General features: G+C 41.3%; 1 protein-coding gene across 2 annotated transcripts in view; it reads right to left on the bottom strand.

The window, feature by feature from the left end:
* The window catches only part of CPNE4 (copine 4), a 479148-nt gene that overhangs the window by 42955 nt on the left and 410620 nt on the right, over nucleotides 1-25573 (bottom strand). For both annotated transcript variants that reach the window (XM_032408703.1, XM_032408704.1), the window contains exon 8: nucleotides 9289-9387. In XM_032408703.1, coding sequence (XP_032264594.1) covers nucleotides 9289-9387 — 99 coding nt within the window. The remainder of the gene's footprint in view (nucleotides 1-9288; nucleotides 9388-25573) is intronic.

The following is a 25573-nucleotide window of genomic DNA, read 5'->3' as shown; positions in this document are numbered from 1 at the left end:
AGACTGAGATTATTCCCTGCATATTCTCAGACCCACAATGCTCTAAAACTGGAACTCAATCGCAAGAAAAAATTTGGCAGAAATTCAAACACTTGGAAGCTAAAGACCACCCTGCTCAAGAATGTTTGGGTCAACCAAGAAATCAAAGAAGAACTTAAACAATTCATGGAAATCAATGAGAACGAAAACACATCGGTCCAAAACCTATGGGATACTGCAAAGGCGGTCCTAAGGGGGAAATACATAGCCATCCAAGCCTCACTCAAAAAAATAGAAAAATCCTGAATTCACCAACTAACTCTACACCTTAAAGAACTAGAGAAAAAGCAACAAATGACGCCTAAGCCACGCATTAGAAGAGAAATAATTAAAATTAGAGCAGAAATCAATGAATTAGAAACCAGAAACACAGTAGATCAGATCAATGAAACTAGAAGTTGGTTCTTTGAAAGAATTAATAAGATTGATAAACCACTGGCCAGACTTATCCAAAAGAAGAGAGAAAGGACCCAAATTAATAAAATTATGAATGAAAGGGCAGAGATCACGACTAACACCAAGGAAATAGAAACAATTACTAGAAATTATTATCAACAACTATATGTCAATAAACTGAGCAATCTGGATGAAATGGAGGCCTTCCTGGAAACCTATAAGCTGCAAAGACTGAAACAGGAAGAAATTGACAACCTGAATAGGCCAATAACCAGTAACGAGATTGAAGCAGTGATCAAAAACCTCCCAAAAAACAAGAGTCCAGGGCCTGATGGATTCCCTGGGGAATTCTACCAAACATTCAAAGAAGAAATAATACCTATTCTACTGAAGCTGTTTCAAAAAATAGAAACAGAAGGAAAACTTCCAAACTCATTCTATGAGGCCAGCATTACCTTAATCCCCAAACCAGGCAAAGACCCCATCAAAAAGGAGAATTTCAGACCGATATCCCTGATGAATATGGATTCCAAAATCCTCAACAAAATCCTAGCTAATAGGATCCAACAATACATTAAAAGGATCATCCACCACGACCAAGTGGGATTTATCCCCGGGATGCAAGGGTGGTTCAACATTCGCAAATCAATCAATGTGATAGAACACATTAATAAGAGGAGGGAGAAGAACCATATGGTCCTCTCAATTGATGCAGAAAAAGCATTTGACAAAATACAACATCCTTTCCTGATTAAAACTCTCCAGAGTATAGGGATAGAGGGAACATTCCTCAAGCTCATAAAATCCATCTATGAAACACCCACAGCGAATATCATCCTCAATGGGGAAAAGCTGAGAGCCTTTCCCTTAAGATCAGGAACACGTCAAGGGTGCCCACTCTCACCACTGTTGTTCAACATAGTACTAGAAGTCCTAGCAACAGCAATCAGACAACAAAAAGAAATAAAAGGTATTCAAATTGGCAAAGAAGAAGTCAAACTCTCTCTTTTCGCAGACGACATGATACTTTATGTGGAAAACCCAAAAGACTCCACCCCCAAATTACTAGAACTCATCCAGCAATTCAGTAATGTGGCAGGATACAAAATCAACACACAGAAATCAGTTGCTTTCTTATACACTAACAACGCAACTGTAGAAGGAGAAATTAAAGAAACAATTCCATTTACAATAGCACCAAAAACCATAAGATACCCCGGAATAAACCTAACCAAAGAGGTAAAGGATCTATACTCTAGGAACTACAAAACACTCATGAAAGAAATTGAAGAAGACACAAAAAGATGGAAAAATATTCCATGCTCATGGATCGGAAGAATAAACATTGTTAAAATGTCTATGCTACCCAGAGCAATCTATACCTTCAATGCCATCCCGATCAAAATTCCAATGACATTTTTCAAAGTGCTGGAACAAACAATCCTAAAATTTGTATGGAATCAAAAAAGACCCCGAATCACCAAGGAGATGTTGAAAAAGAAAAACAAAGCTGGGGGCATCACCTTGCCCGATTTCAAGCTATATTACAAAGCAGTGATCACCAAGACAGCATGGTACTGGCACAAAAACAGACATACAGACCAATGGAACAGAATAGAGAACCCAGATATGGACCCTCAACTCTATGGTCAAATAATCTTTGACAAAGCAGGAAAAAACATGCAATGGAAAAAAGACAGTCTCTTCAATAAATGGTGCTGGGAAAATTGGACAGCCACATGCAGAAGAATGAAACTCGACCATTCTCTAACACCATTCACAAAGATAAACTCAAAGTGGATGAAAGACCTCAATGTAAGACAGGAATCCATCAAAATCCTAGAGGAGAACATAGGCAGTAACCTCTTTGACATCGGCCACAGCAACTTCTTTCAAGATACATCTCCAAAAGCTAGTGAAACAAAAGCAAAAATGAACTTTTGGGACTTCATCAAGATAAAAAGCTTCTGCACAGCAAAGGAAACAGTCAACAAAACAAAGAGGCAACCCACAGAATGGGAGAAGATATTTGCAAATGACACTACAGATAAAGAGCTGGTATCCAAAATCTATAAAGAACTTCTCAAACTCAACACCCAAAAAACAAATAATCAAGTCAAAAAGTGGGCAGAAGAGATGAACAGACACTTCTCTGAAGAAGACATACAAATGGCTAACAGACACATGAAAAAATGTTCATCATCATTAACCATCAGGGAAATCCAAATCAAAACCACACTGAGATACCACCTTACACCAGTTAGAATGGCAAAAATGGACAGGGAAAGAAACAACAAATGTTGGAGAGGTTGTGGAGAAAGGGGAACCCTGTTACACTGTTGGTGGGAATGCAAGTTGGTACAGCCACTTTGGAAAACAGTGTGGAGGTTCCTCAAAAAGTTAAAAATAGAGCTACCCTATGACCCAGCAATTGCACTACTGGGTATTTACCCCACAGACACAGATGTAGTGAAAAGAAGGGCCATATGCGCCCCAATGTTCCTAGCAGCAATGTTCGCAATAGCCAAACTGTGGAAAGAGCCAAGATGCCCTTCAACAGATGAATGGATAAAGAAGATGTGGTCCATATATACAATGGAATATTACTCAGCCATCAGAAAAGATGAATACCCAACTTTTACATCAACATGGATGGGACTGGAGGAGATTATGCTCAGTGAAATAAGTCAAGCAGAGAAAGTCAATTATCATATGGTTTCACTTATTTGTGGAACATAAGGAATAACATGGAGGACATTAGGAGAAGGAAGGGAAAAATGGGCGGGGGGAATTGGAGGGAGAGATGAACCATGAGAGACTATGGACTCTGAGAAACAAACAGGGTTTTAGAGGGGAGGGGGGAGGAGGGATTGGTTAGCCCGGTGATGGGTATTAAGGAGGGCACGTACTGCATGGAGCACTGGGTGTTATATGAAAACAATGGATCATGGATCACTACATCAAAAACTAATGATGTATTGTATGGTGACTAACATAATAAAATTAAAAACTACCAAAAAATAAATAAATAAATAAATAAAACAGTGCCTGGCACTTATGAATGCTTTCTATTAATAGGGTCAAATCAAGCAACAGAGGGAAGGAGATGTCTGTAGACACATTCCTAACACAAGTGTTGAGTCTTAGTGCCTAGGAAATGGCTTAAAATGTCAGAACACTGAGAGACATTCAATGCTGGCTACAGGAAGTTAGTGGGAATAATGATGAGTTTGCCTAGACCCTCACTGAGAACTAAAATAATGAAGTGATACATAACACAACGGTGACACAATAGATCTCCAAAGGGGATAGTATGAGAGCTGCAGGAGTGGCTTGGAACTGAGGAAGTAGCTGGGAACTAAGGGAGTGTCTAGGGGAAGAGATATCAACCTTTTCAGCCCACAGAAGACTTCATGTGATAAAACCAACTACAAGTCAAACATCCAAGAGCCACTGAATGCTCCTGCCCACCATTCTGTGGGAGCCAGATCCTTGAATTTCCACTCAGGAGACAAATTTTCACTTTCTCTCTGACAATTAGGAGTATCTGAACATAATGCAGTTTCTGAGGCAGATGTGAGTGGGGTAGACTGATACAGCTTTGACCCCCATTGCTCCATTCCTCTCAGTGTTCATCCATTTGTGCAGGTCCCTCCACAATGATGATGAGCTTAGTCATGTGACTTGTTTTGGCCAATGGGAGATTAGCAAAAGTGATATGGGCAGAGGACTAAAAAGTGCCTGTGCATTGGGGCTTGCCTTCTTCCTGCTGCTGGGGAGTTTTTACCATCATGTAAAAAAGCTGATATCTGATCTCCTGGAGAATAAAAGAGTACATGGAGAAATGTCCCGGCCATCCCAGTTGCTGAGGCACAAATGCATGAGTGAGTTCAGCTGGCATCATGTAGAACAGAGAGGAGCTGCCCCAGGTGAACTCAGCCTAAATTGCCAACCCAGGGAACTGTGAGTAAATAATGATTGTTGTTTTCAGCTAGGAAGTTTGGGGGTAATTTGTTCCTCAGCAACAGATAACAGAGAACAGTAGTTTCTCAATATTGGGGAAGTTCCAGTAGGGGCTGGGCAACCACATAAGTGTTGGGAAGAAAGGAATCCTGTACTGGCTAAGGGTCCTCTAAAACTCTTTTCATAAGAGGAAGGAACAAAAAAGAGGAAGGAAGGAAGGAAGGAAGATAGGAAGGGAGGGAGGGAGGGTGGGAGGAGAGGAGAGGAAGAAAGAAGAGTCAAACTGAATCTGAAATCAAGACATCTCCAACCCTGTTTTGTTTTTTTTTTAAAGGCCTAATCTTTTCATCATGATGATGGTTGTCTTTTTTCCCTCTCTTAGGTTCTCTTCTCATTAGCTCTCCATGTGGGTAGTGCTTGATAAACAAGAATTCTAGCTTGTCTCAAAGTAGATAGATCTAGTATTTTCAGACAAAGCACCCCAAGTCCCTCCCAAACCCATCAAAACTGAAATTGCCTTTCCCCCAAATCTTCCTCTAACATCACCATATGAACAAGTAGCGTAGGGATTTACCTTACAATTGGAAAGAAAAGATCCAAAATTAGCTGTGATGATTCCTTTGTCATTTTCAATAATTTCTATTAACCTCAATTTCTTCAATCAAGCGGGACATAACAAATGAAACTTCGAATGAGTTAGATTTCAAGTTATCTGAAGAATTATAGTGATAATCCATGAAAAGTCTACTCATTTCCATCTTAGGCTAAGGTGAACCAGTAGGGGAGGGTTGGTACAGCCAGACAAGGGCTCTAAGGAAGCTGAATCAGAACCCGCAGATACTTGGGGCTTTTATGCCTGTTGGGCGGGAAGGGGCTGCTGATGAACCAGGTCTAAGTATTCTGCATCTATGTTGGGATAAATGTTATTATAGGTTATTTGCTTTACATCTACAATCCCATTTAACTCTCCCCCAACTCCCTTTTAGAGGTGAAAGATGAGGCTCAGGTCTTATGGGTGGCAACTGGTGGAGATGGGATTTACCACATCAGTCTCACTTCAAAACCTGGGCTATTAACATAGTGCTTCCCCTAGAAGGGCCTTGGAGGGGCTCTCCTATTTGTTCTTGCAAGTTTCCTTTTTGGCCACCTCAAACTAAAGTTGTTCATGAAGGCCCCCGAGAATTAACCCAAGTTAATCAAGAATTTACCCTGCAGAACCATGACTCTCACAGGAAGGAGCTTAAAAGAGGATGGCTCCTCTTTTTGTCTCTGTTTCTCCTTACTGAGTTTCCTCAGTTCCAACTTCCTCTATCCTCCCTCCCTATCCTCCATTCTCTTGACATTAACTACCTGTTTGCTGATGGCTCCAAAATACATCCCTAGGTGGGCCTCTCCTCCAGTTGCCTCAGCCCCACTCTTGAACTTTCCTCACAAACTGGACCTCCCTGAAACCAGACTTCCTTACTCAAGAAATGGCACCAACGTTTACTCATCTATCCCCCTCACATCCAAACCCTCAACACGTCTTGTAGCTCTTGTGTCCAAAATCCATCTTAAATCACTCCACTTCTCTCCACCGCCACCATCACTTTTTGAACCTAAGTCATTATCGCCTCTTGTCTTGCCTACAGTAGTAGCTTCCTGACAGATCTGCTTCCCTGTCTTCTCTCACTATAACGAATTATCTACACAGTGGCCAGAGTCATTTTTTATAAAGTTAAAACCAGTCATGTTATTCTCTGGCTTGGACCTCTTTGTACCATTGTCCAGGAGAACTTTCTGCAATGATAGAAATATTCTATATCTGTATCAACCAATATTGAAGCCACATGAGGCTAAGGAGCACTTGGAGTGTGGCTTGTGTGGCTGAGGAATTGAAATTGAAACTTAATTTTAATTAATTAAAAGTAAGACTAAAACGCTCACATGTAGCTAGTGGCTCCTGTCCTGGTGAGCACAAAGCTGTCTCTTATCACATTTAGAAGAAAATCCAAACTCCTTTCTTCGAGCTATTAGAATGTGCTTTTCTTGGCCCCTGCCTCTGTCTTTGAGCACATCCCATCCACCCTCTCTGATCCAGATACACTGGTCTCTCTCCACATCCTTAATCACACCAAGTTCTTTCCTCACTCAGGACTGAGCAATGCTATTCCCTCAGCCTGCATGCTTTTCCCTTGCTTGTTACATGCCTGGCTTCTTTTCATCGTTAAGGGACTTCAACTTAAATGCTGCCTTTTCAGATTATATTTCCAATACCACATCTTTATACTAAACTTGTTCAGTTTTTTTTTTTTTTAAGATTTTATTTATTTATTTGTGTGTGTGAGAGAGAGCACATAAGCAGGGGGAGTGGCAGGCAGAGGAGAAGCAGGCTCCCCGCTGAGCAAGGAGCCCGATGTGGGACTCGAACCCAGGACCCTGGGATCATGACCTGAGCTGAAGGCAGACACTTAACCGACTGAGCCACCCAGGCATCCCAAAACTTGTTCAGTTTTTTTATAGCATTTGTCAAAAGCTGTAATTACATTTTTATTTTTTGTTTATTTGATTCATGTTAATATTCTACTCTGATGCACAGTCATGATACGCGTAGAACTTGGCACTTAGTAGGTGTTCTGTAATAAATACTAGTAGAATCAATAAATAAGAGAACATTTCCCATAGTGCATATGTGCCCATACGGGGCTGAGTGATTGGACTAAATAAAATCTTTCTGGTATCTCGGTGATACAGAAAAGTGCATAGCATATGATTCATTTCCTCAGTGGAACTTAAAGATTCATTTCTGTTTGTTTGAAAGCATTAGACTTTGGTGTTCTTCACTTATAATATATGCTATAATTTTACTTGTACTACCCTCTTAGGAACCTAAAGATGAAATGTTTCCCACATTTATTGATTTGGCTCTTTCTTCTTGTAGAGGAGAACAAGGCATAACTTTGTGAAACTTTTTAGAACTCTAATACGTGGTATTGATAACTCATTAATTTATTAGCTCAGTAGGGCCTGGTTCAACAGAACAATAACTTCTCTGGCTATCTTGTTATCCTGGGTGTGACTTCACTTACAATTTAGTGTTGGGTTTTTTTTTTTTAAGATTTTATTTATTTGAGAGAGAGAGCACAAGAGAATGGAAGAGGGAGAGGGAGAAGCAGACTCCTCGCTGGGCAGGGAGCCTGATGTGGGGCTTGATCCCAGGACCACATGAGATGTGGTCAAATCCCTGGGATCATGACCTGAGTCAAAGGCAGACACTTAACCGACAGAGCCACCCAGGCGCCCCAATTCAGTGTTGGTTTTGACTGTGGCCCTGAACTGCTGCATGCTTGCTCGTGGTGAATGTCTTTCCATGTTACACAAGTTGTTTGCAATCCTGAATATTTAACAGAGCATATACAACAGGTTTTGTGGGAACTACGTGGAAAGTTGCCCTTGATTTTCTAGACCAAATATAAGTACTTGACAAATGGTCTGATTCAGATTAAGCTTCCAGTTCTAAAGAATGTTTATTCCCGTCCAGTCTCGGTATCTCTTGACCTTATATCTGAAAGAAGAGACATGAGAAATGATTTGTGACACCCTCTGTAATCAGCACTTCTGACCAGGTCAGGTACAGGATCTTATCTCTAAGGGAAAGGCCTTTCTCAAAGCCACTGAATGCTCAGCTGCCACTCTTTTCTGTTCCATGGGGACAGTGGGCCCCAGAGTAAGAAGGTCAGGTATTTTGGTTCTGAGTTCCCCTGAGGCAAGTAAGTAGTTCATTTGGGAGGTAATACCAGGAAGCACCAGTTGAGGAGTGGGGAACTGAGATGTGGAGGCTGTCAAAGAGGTGTGCACGTCAGTTACCACTGTGGGCAACCAGGGCCGATTCCTGCTGGGGAGCTCTAGGAAACTGCATAGAGGACACACTCAGAGTTCTGCCCCCTGTGCGGCAAGAGAGCTGGAGTACTTATACTTCACTCCCTATTAGTTACTTGTTGAGGGCTGCTCCCTGGAAGGAGCTACACCTCCCCTCATACTTCAGCCTGCTGTGGGCATAGGCAGAACAGGCTCCAGTCACCAGAGAAAGCCCATAGGCAAAGAGATACAGGTTTTATGGCTAGAAATTGGGCAGGTGAACAATGAACAGGTAAGAACAGCAGTTACATGGTTAGGGTCCATGTCCATGTCTATAAATTTATAGATATGTGAATGTATGTGTGTCTGAGAGAAATGGAGAGGAGGTTTAGGTTTCTGTGTGATGCGATGAAATCCCTATATGCCCCTGTTACGTGCTAGTGTTTGGGTCCATGTCTCAGTATCCAGTGCGTTGAATAAAATGGTGGAGCCAAATTAAAATCTAGTGGCCATAATGAATATTTGGAGGAATCCAATAATTTTTTCCAAAGCAGTGAATGTGTAATTAATGTCACCAAGTCATGGAAAGAATAGTACTACCATAAGCAGGTATTTGGGAAGTGCTAGCTACATGCTAGACACTCTGCTCTGTGCCTACCATGGATCATCTCATTTAATCTTCTCAAAGTTCTATTAGGTAGGTACACTTATCACCTTCATTTTTAAGTGAGAAAACTGAGCCACAGAGAAGTTAAGTCACTTAATCCAGGGCTACACAGCTAAAGGAAATTAGAAATATTCTCCTCTGACCTCTCTGTTTTACTGATAGAGAAACCACACCACACTGGTGCAGTGTCATCTCCAAGGTCATACTGGTTGCTTTGGTTGGGTTAGTAGTAGAATCTAGGTACTCAAATCCCACCACGCTTCCTACTTGTCACATTTAATCAAATATTGATATCTCTTCTCTAGGTGTTCCATGTGTAGTGGGTGCTAAGGACGCATCATGAGAGAAGTGTCTGGGCGAAATATCATGTGTGGTTTACCACCTACCTGTTTCCCTTCCATCGCTCCTCTCATCTCCTTGAATGTCGAGGTGAATTCTCCAATGAAGTCGTGTTTGCCATTGGAGTCCCAGTCCCACACTATGCACTGCAAGAGGAAAGAAGTATCTTATAAAAAAAAAATCAAGAATGCATCCACAGTAGCTGACGGCATTGTGAACTTTATGAGGAAGAACTGATGAGAGATGCCTGGTCTAGATGCCACAATCCTAGAGTGTGGCATGTGGGATGTAGTATGCCTTTGGTTTCTATAGTTTTTTTTTTTTTAATTAAGTTTTAAATTTAATTTTTTAATTTTTAAAAAATTTTATTTATTTATTTGACAGAGAGAGAGCACAAGCATGACCAGTGGGGAGGGACAGAGGGAAAGGGAGAAGCAGACTCCCCTCTAAGCAGGAGGCCAACAGGGGTGGGGCTCAATCCCAAGACCCAGAGATCATGACCTGAGACGAAGGCAAACACTTAACCAACTGAGCCACCCAGGCGCCTCTTTTTGAAGGCATCTCGAAGAAAAACGAATTTCTCAACTTTTGCTTTCTCTTTCAATGTGGAAGCTATGGTAGATAATTCTTTTGCTTGGAAAACATATTAATAACTCCTTTGGTTATGAAGGAGATTGTATTAGAATGAATCAAAGTGGAGGAGGTTAAGACAAAGGGAGCTCCACTGCTCTGCTGAATAAAGTAATGTCAAGCTGAGTTTTCCCTTTGCAACTAGAGACATAAACCAGGGGTGTGGGTTGAGAAGAAGTTTGGCAAGGATTCATCAGAGGGCTGAAGATGGGCCTGATACTGGAGTAGGAAGAGGTAAGAGACAAGTAAGGAACTTTGGAAACTGTGAGGTCTAAATTTCAAGGTCAAGTCATTTGGATATCTCTCCCCTCATGTGTCTTCTCTACTTCCTCCTCTCCTGTTATCCCTGAGACTCTAGTAAATCTGCCACCCATAACAACATTTTGCTTGTTGTGACTCGGAGAATAAAGGTGAGGGGCTATGTCCATGTTTTGGGACAAGCAGATAGGACAGCAGTGTGATATGGCCCATAGGGATTAAAAACTGAGGGAGCAGGGCTGCGGAGAGAGAGCCGGACAGATGACTCCTAGGAATGGAACCCCACAGAAACACTGGGGAGGGTGTCAACTTCTGCAGTACATGGAAGTAGAACTCAAGATATCTTATCTAGATTTTGAAATGAATCTTTGACCCCAGGAAGTTGGAGAATTACAATTAACATTCAGTTTGAAACCATTCAATTTATGCTTTTTGGTCATTACATGTTTACTCAATTGGTAGATGCTAAAAGTAAACTACTAATAGGATCTGTTACATCAGTCTGAGTCTCTAAGTGAGCGAAATGCGCAGCAGAGTCCCCAGGTGACCCAGGATGGACATTTGTATCTATAAGAAATAAATCACTGCCGTTCTCAGCCACTGAGATTGCTACCACATAACCCAGTCTGAGAACCATTTAAGTCCTTAAAGTGCTATCATAGGAAAAGGTATTTCAATTTACTTTGTCTGACTCCAAAAGGGGGAGAACAAATTTTGTGAGGAAGTTACAAAGAAATAACAAAAAAAAGTATTTCTCAGGAATTACACCTGTCCAGAAATAAAGTCATCTGTTTGTGTAAGAGTGAGTGTTTCATTGTTGGAAATGTTTAAGAAGAAACTGCAGGACTATGCCCCAAAAATGTGGTAGAGAAAGTCAAGTAGACAATGTTATAGAGGATTTGGTGGGATGTTCTTTGAATTTTCCTCTAACTTGGAGATGCTAAGATTAGTTGGAGTTGTATAGGTTGCAAAATAACATCAATGAAAGGCTTAGCTCTTTCTGGTTGAAATGCTAAGCACTGCAATGTTTGGTAGGAATGACGAGAACCCCCTTTTTAATTCAAAGTAGGACGAAGTTCTTCCTCATTTATTCCAATGGACAGTGGAACCAATCAATGATTCATCCATTTGGAAAAATGGCTCAGAATGTGCATTGTAAATATGACATTGTTGAACACTGTGCATTGATCTGCAGTCACTAACAACCAGGGGTTTTTCTCTTTGTTTGCCAGTCTCTCCTTACTGCCTCTCCCTCTTTACACATGTATGACCTGGGACTGGACACAGAAAGAAAGAAGGGTGGTTCTCGGGACCCTGTCTTTAAGGCTCCTAACTTTGCCTGGTAGTAAATACAGCCCTGAGACACCTGAGGCTGACACTCAGATACTCTTCTACCTTGAGGAGCAGATAAAGAGACAAAGGGGGCAGAAGCACAGGAGAGAAAAGAAGTGGAAGCAGCCTTTTCAACACTCTTCTGCATTGGAGTAGAGGTTGAATCCCCTTCCTCCTGCCTCCCTAGTCCTAGCGGAATATAGAAAAAGCAAGAGGGGATGTACAGAGTACTTCATCTTGTCGTGAAATCTTAGGCAAAAACCACATCACTCCTTCTTTGCCCACTGTTAGATGTCCCCTCATGCTGTAGTTAGTAACTTTCCCTCCTTCTCCCCGCCATGCACAACATTCAGGACATTTGTAATGTGCTATCTCTCGGGGGCAGAGAGAGTGACCATGGACCCTCCACGGGCTGGAGGAGGAGTCAGGTTTGACAGGACTCTAATCCTGCCCCCCCCCCCCCCCCCCCCCCCCGCCCCGGGGGCAGGCCCTGTCGCTCACATGGGCCCTGCTTCTTCCATTGGCTAGCATTTCTCATTACGGCAGATGCAGAAGTCTGTTTTGACCTTTCTCAGAACGGACCCTAAAGGAAGGAAGACACAGTGAAGCAGAAAAACAAAAACACTTTTTCCGTCTCTCTGTGCCATGAAGCTGGCTTGTGACAGCTCTGATGTGGTTGAGAGAGGAACACATTTTGGTGAAACGTAAACAGATTGGCTGCCCTGTAGAAAAACTGAGACTGAGGCAGGGTTCTTGGTGTGAATCAATAAGGAAGCCTTGACAGATCTGTGAGAGATCAGCAGCTGGAAATTCTCTGTGAGCCAGAAGTCTTCTCAAGTTCCTGCGTCTTGCAGCAGAGTGTAGTATGCAGTCTTACCATGTCTGAGCTCCACAGGGGCTCCAATCAACTCCCTCATTTTACAGAGAAAGCCATTATGGCAGGGAAATGAAGTGGCTTCTGTGAGTTCACCCAGTGCGGGGCTACGACTAAAATCCAGGTTTCCCACTTCCCTGATTTCACAGCTACCACACAAATAGCAAATTATCATAATTAAACCATATATAGTGCTTACTGTGTACCAGATGTTGTTCTGAGCATTTATTATATATATATATTTACTTTATATATAAAAAAATATATATCAACTCATTTAATCCCCAGAACAATTTACTGTTATGCTCATTTTATGGATGAGGAAACAGAGGCACAGAGAAGTAAAGTAAGTTTCCCAAGACCACTCAGCTAACATTAGATAATCTTTGAACTAAAAGAAGTTCATAGCTTGTCTTAACTGATCATCTTTTCTGAATCCATTGCCATTTGGTTTATGGTCTTTAATCCTTTACAGTAACCTTGAAATGACAATACTATTATTACCATTCATAGGTAATTGCCATTCACAGGCTTAGAGAGATTAAGTGACTTGACTGGACACCTAGAAAGTGACAAAGATGGATTTGAATCCAGGTGTCTGGTGCCATAGCTGATATATTTTCAAATATACCATATTGCCTCTTAATGGAAGCAGAAATTCAGAATCGAGGTCTTCTTAATTTGCTCTGTGTAAAAAAACCCATTCTGTGATTGAAACTATAAACTATTAAGATTCCCTGAAGCTCAATGAACGCACCAAGCAACAGAGAGAAAATGTTCACTGTACCCATGCAAGAGGCTGCACAGACAGCAGTGTGTGCATGGTCTCCGGGGTCTTTAGCTCTGTCTGTGAATTGCATAGATAGGTGTGTCTTGAGAGTTTGCATTACTCTACCCTGTTCTTATTTTATATTTGCATGGAACCCATTATAAGAAAGGTATGCCAACTTATTGTTCATTAGCCTTTTGTGATGGTCAGTTTTATGTGTCAACTTGGCTAGGCTACAGTACTGTTATTTAATCAAACACTAATTTAGGTGTTGCAGTGAAATTATTTTATAGACACAGTTGAACAGTTAATAATCAGTTGGCTTTAAAATAAAGGAGATTTTGTGGTTCCATATGAATTTTAGGATTGTTTTTCTATTTCTGTAAAAAAAAATGCCATTGGGATTTTGATGGAGAGAACACTGAATCTGTAGACCACTTGGAGGAGTATGGATATTTTGAATGATATTAAGTCTTCTAATACATGAACACGGAATGTCTTTCCATTTATTTGTGTCTCCTTTAATTTGTTTAGGTGAAGCAGAATTTGCTGTCAAGTTTCTCCTGGCTCCATAGTCATACCATCCCCTTAAGCTTCCATTGCAATCTATTTATAACTGCTCTAACATCTCCAACTACATGGTCATCACTGGCCTATATCCACGACTTGAAGGAAACCTCTGAACACTCAGATTTTTTATCAGGGTTTAGCACAATTCTTGGGCGCAAGTAAAAACTCAGATAAATATTTGATAAGTGAATGAAAAAGGTCTCTCTCCCTGAGTCAAGTTGATGGCATTCTCTGAGTGTTTGGTCCTGTCTACACTGGAAAGGGAAAGGAAGATATTGCATTCATCTCGTTGATTTTTACTAAAGGAGACAACTGAACCAGAAAATAAGCTTTGGTGGTTGTAGGTGTAGGAATGCAGAAATGGGATTATGGACATAATTTAAGGATTGTAGTCACAGGTGCTAGGGGCTGGGAAGCAGGAGAGCTAAATTCTAGTCTGACCTCTGCGGGTAGTGCCGTGAGACCTCGGGAAGGCTTCTCAACCTCTGTGCCTTGGTTTCCTTATCTATAAAATGGGTGTCTGGGGAACGAGAATTGGAAGGAATGTGAAGTTCCTTTCCAATCCAGAATTCCCTAGTTACATGACATTGCATCTTTATTCCTTTTTCAACCTTCTGTTCCAAAGTCTGAGACTATCATATTAAAGCAATACAATTCTTATTTAACTATTAATACCTGGTTAATTTAACAATACTCTCTTTGCTCTCTTTTGCTAGGTATATTTATACACCTTGGAGAGCTAAAAGTCCATTGTTCATTGTCTCATGGTGATCCTCACAAAAGCCACCCAGCCCCCGGCAGAAAATGGGTCCATTTTTACAGATGATGATCCTAAAATATAATAAAGCAACTGAAGGTGACTTATTCCCAAGTGCAGAGCTAGCCAAGAGTTGAATGAGACCCTGAACCTGGCTTCATTTCTCTACATTCAGGGCCCTTGTCATTATACCACATCGCTTCACGATATACTTCTGCCAGGTGCCTTTCCAATGGACAGCTTATTTTTCCTTTCTTTTCTTTTCTTTTCTTTTCTTTCTTTCTTTTTTTTTAAATAATCAACTAATTCATGATATCTGATCTCTCTCAGGGAAGAATACACTTATATACATTTTTAATGTTCTCTTTGATAATAAGAACTCTAAAATTGCCCAGAATGATTAACCCAGGAGGGGTCTTACTGGGTTCATTTAAAGGTCGAATTTTAAATTGAGACCATCAAAATTAAATGCTAACAATGTAGAAACCAGACTGTGTTCTCATATCACTCAGTCTAGATCAGTTTTCTAACTGCAACTTTTAGGAAATCAGGCAATATTCTATCATTTTATGGGGCTTTTAGGCAAATACATGCAATCATATTTCAAGACAGCCATGATTAGGGATTTGTGAGAATTTCACCCGTAATTTAGTATTTGGGATGACTTCTTTTTTGTAAAAATGCAATGACAACCCTTAACACAAAATTGGTTTAGTGGTTTATATAGCACTCTAAATATCTACAAAAAGAATATCAAATGTATATTTGTTTATTTGATGGTTGTGACTTGCACAGGCAGACCTTGGCTGGGTATGTCCATGGGGAGAGGATCCAAGCTCCCTTGATTATCTTTTAATCACTTTATTTTGATTGCTCACTGCAGATCTGGCAATAACTATCTGACTGACCCAGCTGTTAGGATAAGAGTTAAAAGTAGCTCCTCCATTGTGACATGAATACTCTGATTTGGACTTCTGAGTTTGGCAGGGCAGAGTGCTACACGGAGTAAAGACAGAGAGCTTCACAGTAGAGCAGAGCCTGAAGCTGGATCCAGTTGGATGGTTATATGTAGGATCTAGATGGAGGGGAGAGGCCTCAACCATGTCCATCTCTAGGAGCCACCTTTGCTGGAATGGTGGGCAGGACTAGTGGAAATTTGTCTGTATGACAGTCCAAGTATCTTCTGAGGGACTCAATCTAAGGTGAGGAGAGAGTAGGCTGGGTCTCTCAATCTGAGGGACTCAATCTAAGGTGAGGAGAGAGAGATGGGTCCAGGAACAAAGAATTGGATTTTACAGGAGTGGGGCAAGGCTAAGTAGAGTCTGGTGACAATCACTCAGGTTTTTCCACAGGCTTTGCCCCTGGGGATTCATGTCTGAGTTCTCCCAGGGAGGGGGCTTTCAGTAAAAAGGCAGCCTGAAAGAGCAGTTTTCACAAAATAGCAGGGTCTATGTAGGCCAAGAGAACAGAGAGAGTGGTTCTGATGCACTGAGAGTACTAGAATGCAGTCACAGGGACTCAGGTGCACCTCCATGCTGGGGAGGTATTGCTTGGGGGCTGGGGGAGGAGGGATAATGGGAGCAGCAACAGCAGCAGAGAGAAAATGGTGCTGGAATCTCTGGGATCCATGGAATATGATCTGCCTTGGCTTGGGGTTAATGCTTCTGATCCAGTGAAAGTGGAGAAGGGCCTTCAGCTGGCTTCAGGGGTAGCAGAAGCAGGAGAAAATGCACAAAAGGAGGGTGGAGGGCATGGCCCACGCCATGAGGTAGCTGAAATGACCTGTGGGTGAGGGATGCAAGAACCTGCTTGAAATTTTCAAAGAAATAATTGAAGGGTGAACTTTAAAGTGGAGGGGAGAGAGGTCAGAGGTCTTGCCTTAGTTGATGAAGCAAGACCTTGTAAAATGTAGGTCCTAGCGCCCGTCTTTTAAAAAAAATCTATACTAAATATTGGGTATGCCGGCATGTTTTAATTCCAGTGTGGACCCTATAAATGAGGCTGTGCATAGTCATCCACCATCTGTTTTCCCTGCCTGGCCTGCCCTCACTCACTGATCCCCACCTCAAGAGGAAACACAGAGCATCTGGGACATGAAGTCTAGATACAGTGGGGGAGTACTCTGTGTTCCTTTTCAGTACTGTATGTCCAGCATGATGCAGCTTCCTCTAATCCTGAAATTTAGACCAGGTGCTTAGTGGGAGGAAGATCCCAAAGCATGAATTCCCCTTGTAGACTCGGGTCAGTGCCATTTAACTCAATCTGCTTTTTTGGTTCTAGACTCTCTTGCTGTCAACTGCTGCTTTTTCTTCCAAATCTGCTCTCAATTTATACTTTGCATTTGTCTCACTACATTTCTAGTAATCAGGCCAAACTGCCTTTTCCAAAACTAGAGAGTTGGTTGAAGATGTAGTGACCCCCAGGGGAGGGAATACCTTGACCTTGGGGGTAACGTGCTAGTGGTTTAATAAGGGGAGAAATGGCAGCACTCTTGGAGTCATTCATAATTTGATTCAAATCTCTTCCCTCTCCCTGGACAGCTGTGTAATCATCCCCAAATCACTTTGCTTTTTCCTACCCAGTCTATTCATCTGTAAGGTAGGGATGATAAGTCCTCTCTATTCACTAGGTTTTTGCAATAATTTATTTGACACATACATATTATTTATCACCTACCATGGACGAGAGATTATGCTGGCAATGGGTATAAAGAGATGAAAGACTATCTCCTACCCTCAAGATGCTGACAATTTAGTGCAGGAGATGCACTTGCAAATAGATAATACAGTGGACATGGCAAAACTGGGGGGTTGTGCCAAGGATTGTCACCATGGACAGTCAGGAAGGCTTCCAAGAGCAAATAAGAAAATAGCACCTGCCAAGCGGCATATGCAAGTATAAGAGCTCTTTAATTTATTTATATAGAAGGATAAATGGCTAAAAGCAGATCCTTTTCTGAGCATAAAGTAAGGACAGATAGAGCAGAAGAGCACTCTGGGTGCCTGCAGGGACAACTGGAGGACACAGAGCTACTTTCTCCGTCCTCTTGTTTACCCTTGAGCCTGCACGGGACTGGAATGTAATCTGCCCAGTTGAGTCTCTTGTCTCCCTCATGTTACATGCTCCAGAGACACTGCAAGCATCTCAGAGCACTTCCCTGCAGGCACTTGTGCTATGCCATGATGAATGCTCCGGGATATGATGACGGAGATGTGGTGGTGAAAAAGGACAGAGCTGGGAAAGCACAGAGGTGGGTCCTGGCGTGGCCTCTGATGCTAACCAGCTAGGAGACATTAAGCAGGTCATTCTACCTCTCTGGGCCTCAGTCCTCTTCTGCAAAATGACTGGCTTGCATTAAAGGAACAGTGATAAGAAAATGTTATGCCTAAGGATTTAGTATGCCTAAGGACAGCTTGTTAAATTTCAGATTCCCAGGCCCTATCAGAGATTCTGATTCAGTTTTCTGGGGAGGGTCCCAAGAATCTGCCTTCGAAACAAGCATGTTGCCAGTTTGCATGCACGTGGCCTCTGGACACTTTGAGAAGCAATAGACGAAAATCCAGGAGTCTGGGATGACAGTGGCAATAGTTATAGTTACATCCTGGCTCACACTGTCTTTTTCAATCCAATGAGAAACCTGACCACAAACAGAAAGTAACATTCAGGAGCCATCCTGACTCCTTAATGATCATGCAATGCAGCACTGCTCTAAGCAGGCAAGCAACATTCTCAAAGGTTACCCTCATGAGAGTTGGACTGAGAGATTCCCAGGAGGGAAGGGTGATGTGCACGGCGGCTTTATCTTGCAGCTCACACATCTCCTTTTCTGGACTGCAGCCAATCCCTGAGACATTCCACAACGAAGTATGTCACTCTTGGAAGCTTTCATTGGAGGTTTATGGCTTTGGGAGGCTTGGTTAGTTCAGATAAGCTTCAGAGGCTCCCAAATGCTTGTCCAAACCTCTTTAACTTCACACCTCACTACTCTTTAGGAAGACTGAAGCTCCCGTGGTTGTGTGGGCACAGTGAAGAGGCAGGCTTTGACAGTGACTTATGCCTCAAGCTTTCAACAAGAGCTCTATCTTCATGATCAAAGTCACTCTGAATTGGTTCAAACTGTACCACTATTTTCTACCAAATTTACAGGTGTAAGATCCATCTGAGAAGCTGATAGTCAATCACGGGCTGATGGGTGTTGGACTCAGGAAACTTCCTTATGTGAATTGCAAATATGGACACAATCTCTACTCAATGCACAGATATTCAATAATAAAAGTCAGTCTAGTAGGCTGTTGGGGTATGATGCATACTATCCTTAACATATAATGAAGTATGGTTCTCCTTGAGGTGTTCTAAGGACCTCTTTCGCACTCTCTTGGCTCCCGGTCTCTCTCTTTTCTATATCTTTACCTCCTCTGTATATTTCCTGAAGCATATTGCAGATGAATCTGATATATTTGATAATAGGAGATTGAAAAAGTGACTATGGATTTTGTTTTTCCTATTTTATTATTATTTTTTTTGGTTCATTATCACACCTTTACTGAGTATCTACACTGTCAGGAAATGAGCTAGGTGCAATACATAGAGCAATGAATGGTAAAGATAGATGAATTAATTTTTACTCGCATAAAGCTTACAGTCTAGTCATAAAAACAGACATTAATCCCATATGGAAAAAGTGTAAAATTAAGGACTCAGTTGGGTAAATGAATGAGTGAATGAAACAAACATGTGAATGGCATCTTTCATACAAGAATCTTGGAGGACTTTTCACAAATGGTAAGCAACAATTCCCTCCTAATGTTTTGGAGGATTTGTAGGAACTGATATAGAATTTAGACTTTAGATTAGGAATATAATCTATTTCATTTAGAATTTAGATTAGTTATATAACCTATAACGTCATAACTTTATAACCTCAGAGTTGTAAGACAGAAAGGCCGTTTCAGGACTCAAGAGTCTGAGACACTGTATCCACAATATGTGCCATGAAAAGAAATAGAAGCCCACCTACATCTCATGTTAGAGAGATACTAGGGAGAGAGGCACTTTGTGGGGGAAATCTCAACATTCTGAATAAAGATTTGCTTTTCACCGAGTCACAGAAACAAATGCTCAGCACAGCTCTCAGTGGGAGGAGTACTGGACAGAGTCAGGAAATGAGCGCTCTTGGTCTCAGAATGGCTGTTACCTTTTTAAGCAGGATACTTTATTTCTCAGGGGCTCAAGGCTATCATCTGGAGAAAGAAAGGATTAGATTCAATGGTCCTTAAGTTTCTGTCCTACTCTTAAAATGATTGAAAAATTAAGTGAGTCCTTCTCCTTCACTAGTGTCATTCCCACCCACCAGTGGGATCATACTTGATCAACTCTGGGAAGAATGATTGTATCATGCGTCCTGTGCCATTGCTTCCATTCTAGATAGTAATGACTCACCAAAGTTGGATGGCAAATTCTAAAATCTTCCATTTGATTTTTACCTAATACAGATCTAACTCCAATAGGTATTGACATTATCAAACTAAATTGACATTGGGGTATCCCCATGTTAAATTCCCTATTAGATTCCCATGTTAGATTTTTGGCAAGTTTTTGAATTCCAGTTGAGTGATGAGCCTGGGGTAAATGTTCTTTGACTGACTGAACTGGGGTGAGATGTGCAATGTAGGCTTTAAGTTCTGGAGGTCAGAGGTCACAAATCATCAATTTTCCTTGTAAAGTACCCTGTATAGGTGGTGCCTAATAATTACATGTTTTCTGTTCTGTCAAGTTATTTGTTTTTAATACAGTTAGCATTTGAGTTATTTTTGTTTGCCAAGTTCTCTAAGCACATCTCACTTAATCCTCACAACAAACCTGCTAGGTAGGTACTGATAACAATATTTTGAAAGAAATTGAAGCCCAGGGACGTTAGGTAACTTTCTTGAGGTTACTCAGTTAGAAAGTGGTAAAGTTGGGATTTGAACCTTGGTCTCTTGGGGGAGTCTGTGCTTTTCTGTATACCATACTGCCTATTTACTCATCATTGAATGAATATTTACTGAATATCTACTATGTTTCATGTGCAGATACTCTGGGCACTGATTACATGACCATTGGAATAGGGTGCTATTTCACTGTTTTTATGAAGTCATTTCACCCCAGTATTTATCAAGTGGCAGAACACTCTATAGAATTCCTTGGTTGGATTAGTCCTCTGCAGGCAATATAGAGAGATCACTCTGGCTGCCAAGTGGAGAATGAACAAAAGGGAGAAACAGAAGTCCAATGAGGGCCTGAACTTAACCTGTGAAATTGGGAAGATCATGTAGATAGTAAGGAAATGGCAACTATAGGTCTCAATCTCTAAGTAGATGTTGGGGTTGAGAGAGAAGAAAAGGAGGAAGAAAAAATTAGAATTGTTCCCAAACTTCTGGCTTGGGTATTTTGGTGTACGATTCACCTAGACAGGAATCACAGAAAAACAAGTTTGAGGGCCAAGGGATAGTTTAGTATTGGGCCATGCTGAATCCCACATTTTTGACCTCTAATAAACACCATGATTCTCTGGACCTGTGGTAAGTAATCACTGTTTCTTCCAGCAAAATGCCTGTGTCTCTGTTTCTAAATGAGCCATGCTGCTCGTGGTTTATTGATTGCTATAATTTGATGCCTACAAACAACCTCCTGCTGGGTCCCTGAGGAGGAAAAGGCCCTTGAAGACCGGAAAAGAACAGATGACTCTATTTGTGTGGCTTAATGGGTCTGGAAACCACAAGCTGGCAATGGAGGACTCACTGACAGCCAGGAGGAAGTCTTGGCACAGCCAGGCAACCTGATTATTGTGTATTCCCAACATAAGCTCATTTACTTGCTACTCTTGTTTAATTATTGCCTATGCAACCATCATAGGTGTTCAACACTTGAAGTTTTAAAACAAGGGAACAAAACAGACCCTAAAAGCATGCAGAAATGAGCCACTCCTAATCAATCACATGAAATGATCATCAGAAAACAGTTTTGCTGCTGACATATCCAAACCAATTCTGGGTATTTAGATCGGATTTACCATCTATCCATAAAATAATATAAAACAAACTCAGGCATTCCAGTCAGATTCACAAAAATTGCTCTGGATCCTCTCGCCTCATCACTACCATTGATCTTTGTCCTTGCTCTGTTCTAGTGTCTGTAATGTTTCTTTGACTTGCTTGGGTGTCTAGCTTATTCTCTGAATACAGCCTTTGATGTTCAGGACTCTTTAGGGTCTAGCTAATCCTTGGGATCCTCTCACTCATGACTCTTTTGGGAAACCATCATGTCTGACCCAGGTCTGGATCTTGGGTCCTCATTTAGGAATTAGCTTCTGACTGGAGGCTTGTGTAGACTTACTCCAGCCAAGTTCAGGCAAATTCAATACTTATTTTTTGAAATTTCATCTTTTTGTGTGTATGTATGTGTGAAAAGGTCTCTATGTCACTTAGCCTTCCTCCATAGACTTGGCCATTCATGGTCAATCTGTGACTCACTGAGTTATGATGCTTACTTAGACAGTGTGAAAATAAGACTTTGGAATTTCCTAGATAAAATGAGAAAACCAAGAGTTTGGACTATGTTGTTAGCCTAAAATTGCTACTGGTGAAACTCTATTTGTCAAAGAGACTCATTTCTCCTCTTCTAAACTATAATTACAATAGACAGACTTTTGAATAGAACATTTCCTGAGAGATAGGACTTGGTTGTATGAGTTAGCCAGGAAGACACCCTATTCTTTTCATCTGGATGGAGCCAGGCACACATTTGCAAGATGGACAAGCAGAGAGCTGAGATTTTGACAGTGGTAAGCAGGGCCACTGACCTATCTTATCAGCCTTATTACCCAAGTAATTGAACCTTTCTTCTCATTCCATTTCTATCACTGGACAGACCAATTGCTATATTTGTCTCTGGGGAGATGAAACAGAACTTCTTTACCTGGAGGTATAAACCCATCCATTCACTGATGGGAATGGCCCTCCCAGTAACAGCTTCATCAATAACTACTTTGGGAGGCCAGAAAAAGTAGTGGAAACTAATTAGAAATTCTTCTGGTTAACCTAGCAGTCATTATATTTTCAATGGTGGTTTTTGATATATAGACCCAAGTATTCAACTAAATTCTACATTAAGGTTATCATTTGAAAGAACAGAAATAAAAATTTATTAAGTAGCAAAGCATTTTAAAAGTTCACTTTACAGAGCACCAGTTGCATGGGAGGTTAATAGGTATAGTGGAAAATAAAAAAGGGCTGATCCTCAAATAAGTCTGGGTTACCCTGGGGTAATAGAAGTTAAATATCCTTCTTCTATCAGGATGTTGACACCTGCTGTTCCCTCTAACCAAAATGTTTTTCTCTCCAACTTTTTCTAGACAGCTCTGTTTAAATTTCAGGTGTCAGCTTAAATATTCCTTCCTCAGGCATTCAAACTAGATCTAGCTTGTTTTAAACTTTCTTCTGTCCCTGTACTTTTTCTTCACTGCACATTTGGGATTATGTGTTTTTCATGATTACCCGATTAATTTCTATCTTCCCGATGAACTGTAAATTAGCTCCAGGGGCAGCAAGTGCTCCTGTTTCATTTACCATTTTATTCCCAACAGTGAGCACAGAACTTTGTGTACTTTAGGTGCTTAGTAACTATTTGTTGAATGACCGTGTGGCAGAGTAGGTTAGCTACAGTGTCGAGCTGTTGCTGGATGGGCTACATTTCCCAGCCAGTGACTGGTCACCAGCAAGAGAATGTGATGTGTTTCACCTCTAGGCTGAAGGTTAAGAAGGGGGTGTGCTTTCTTGCTCTCTTTTCTTTTCCACTGGCTGAAAGGGAAGGACTTTAAGGTTTCAGAGGATGGTGAAGCCACAAGGTGGATGTTGCCTGGATCTCTGAATCACTGTATGAAGCTGCCCATGGAACACTGATTGGATTTTCCTTAACTGAGAAATAAACTTCCATTTTGCTAAGCCACTTAGAAGTCAGTTTTTAAAGAATACATGTAAATAATACATGTAAAAGAATGAATGAAAGGTTAAAAAGCAATCCAGATGTGGTCAGAATAGAGCTGGATCTCTGGCCCATATTACCTAAGGATTTTCAACATTTAATGAAAAGGAGCTAGGAATTAACAGAAATCCTACTGTTGTCGTATTTATGTTTGTTCAGATTGACAGTGTAGTAAAATGATCACAGCCTTAATTTCAGACCATGGGTCTGATTATTTTCCCCTCATCCAGTTAAGAGCCCCTCCTGGACTGTTACAAATGAACTCCTGGCTGGATGGACAAAACCTGACTTTTAGAACGAAGATTCTCATGCTCAGAATGAGTGAAACTACATCAACATAATCCCTGTAAGAATGCTGTTTTACCACAATTTGTCTTTGCTCGAATGTGTGATACATTATACTAGTGTAATCCTTCCATTAAACAAACTTTGCTCCTGCCCTCCCTTTCTTCTCTCCTTTCATAAATACTGTTTGAGGACTAACTGTGGGCCAGCTACTGTGCTAGTCACTGGTGATAAAATGTGGAACAAGACAGTCATGGCTTCTGCCATTATGGAGCTTATAAGCTAACACGTAATACAGACGATTAACTAAGCAATTGCAATGCAGCATGATAAACGCTATCTTACATAGTGCACAGCGTGCTATGGAAACATTTCGCAAGGCCACTATAGCAGACATGTGTCCCGCCCATGTCACATTGGATCCCTTTACCATTTTGGGGCACACCAACTCCTGATATCCTTTCTCTCCCAACACCAGCACTTATGTCTTTGTTAGAGGATTGTCCTCAAGCTGCCAGACTGTTTTTCCTGTTTGTGTAGTACTCAGAGTTCTCAGGGTAGCCCTTAACCAGTGACTGACACATGCAGAGATTTAAGTGCTATCCTTGACTGAGAGAACTCTACATTTTATTCATTCATTCATTCATTCATTCATTCCTAGCAGGATTGAGCCAAAAATCCCCCTCTTTGAGACTCTGCTTGATATCCTATCCTTATTTGCCTCCTTTCCTTCTCTGATCCCATTTGCCCACTCACCTATTAGCTAATCCTGGGAACACATTTACATGAATTCTTGTCTCAGAGTCAATTTCTGGATGACCCAGACTATGATGGGCATCTAATCCAGTTCAGAAAGTCAGAGAAGACTTCTTGGACAATGTGCGACTTAAGATGATGTCTAATGGATGAGTAGAGTCAAGCAGGTGTATGGGGAGTAGGTGGAAAAGAAGGATGTTCTAGTCAGGGTGGACAGCATATTCAAAGACTCCTCCTGGGGGGCGCCTGGGTGGCTCAGTTGGTTAAGCGACTGCCTTCGGCTCAGGTCATGATCCTGGAGTCCCTGGATCGAGTCCCGCATCGGGCTCCCTGCTCGGCAGGGAGTCTGCTTCTCCCTCTGACCCTCCCCCCTCTCATGTGCTCTGTCTCTCTCATTCTCTCTGTCTCAAATAAATAAATAAAATCTTAAAAAAAAAAAAAAACAAAAAAAACCCAAAGACTCCTCCTGGGGTCTGTGTTGATATGCAAATTATTCCTCCTGAATCCATCTGACTTTCCCATTTTGGCAAGTTTTGTGGTGATCTCAAATTTCCCTAAGTTCTATGTCAGTGATACAAAGTCCCCATTTCCTCATGATCAGTATTTATCAGGGGATTTTAAAAAAAACCCACAAAACAAAATAATATTTGTTTCTCCTTTATTGATGGATTCATTGCTTGTATCAGTGTGAATAATGTCTTGCAAAACTGGGAGCAGGCTAGCCCATTACGTTTAGTGATATAAATTATCCTTGATGGAAAAGGTCCTTGTTCATCAATACTGATGTTGCTGTGTCATCAATTTAATAGCTGAACGCTAAGGACCATTAAATCTAGCACTGTTTGCCATACCATTATTTATAATAGTGCCCAAGAGTAACATGTAATTAACTCCATGACTGATTGACAAAGTAAATTGCAGGGTAATCAATCATATTGCATAAACACTTGTCACCGGGCCACATATGGGATGCGAAGGTTGACTTGTGATGTTTTGGCGCTTCCCTGTCTAAATTGTTGTTCTGGGCTAGTGTGAGGCTTAATGCTGATAGGGACTTTTTTTCCAGATCCAGATTTAAAG

This window comes from Phoca vitulina, unplaced genomic scaffold, assembly GCF_004348235.1.
Source record: "Phoca vitulina isolate PV1807 unplaced genomic scaffold, GSC_HSeal_1.0 scaffold10, whole genome shotgun sequence".
Taxonomy (NCBI): Eukaryota; Metazoa; Chordata; class Mammalia; order Carnivora; family Phocidae; genus Phoca; species Phoca vitulina.
The sequence above is the reverse complement of the archived record's forward strand: the minus strand, read 5'-3'. Positions and strand labels throughout refer to the sequence as shown.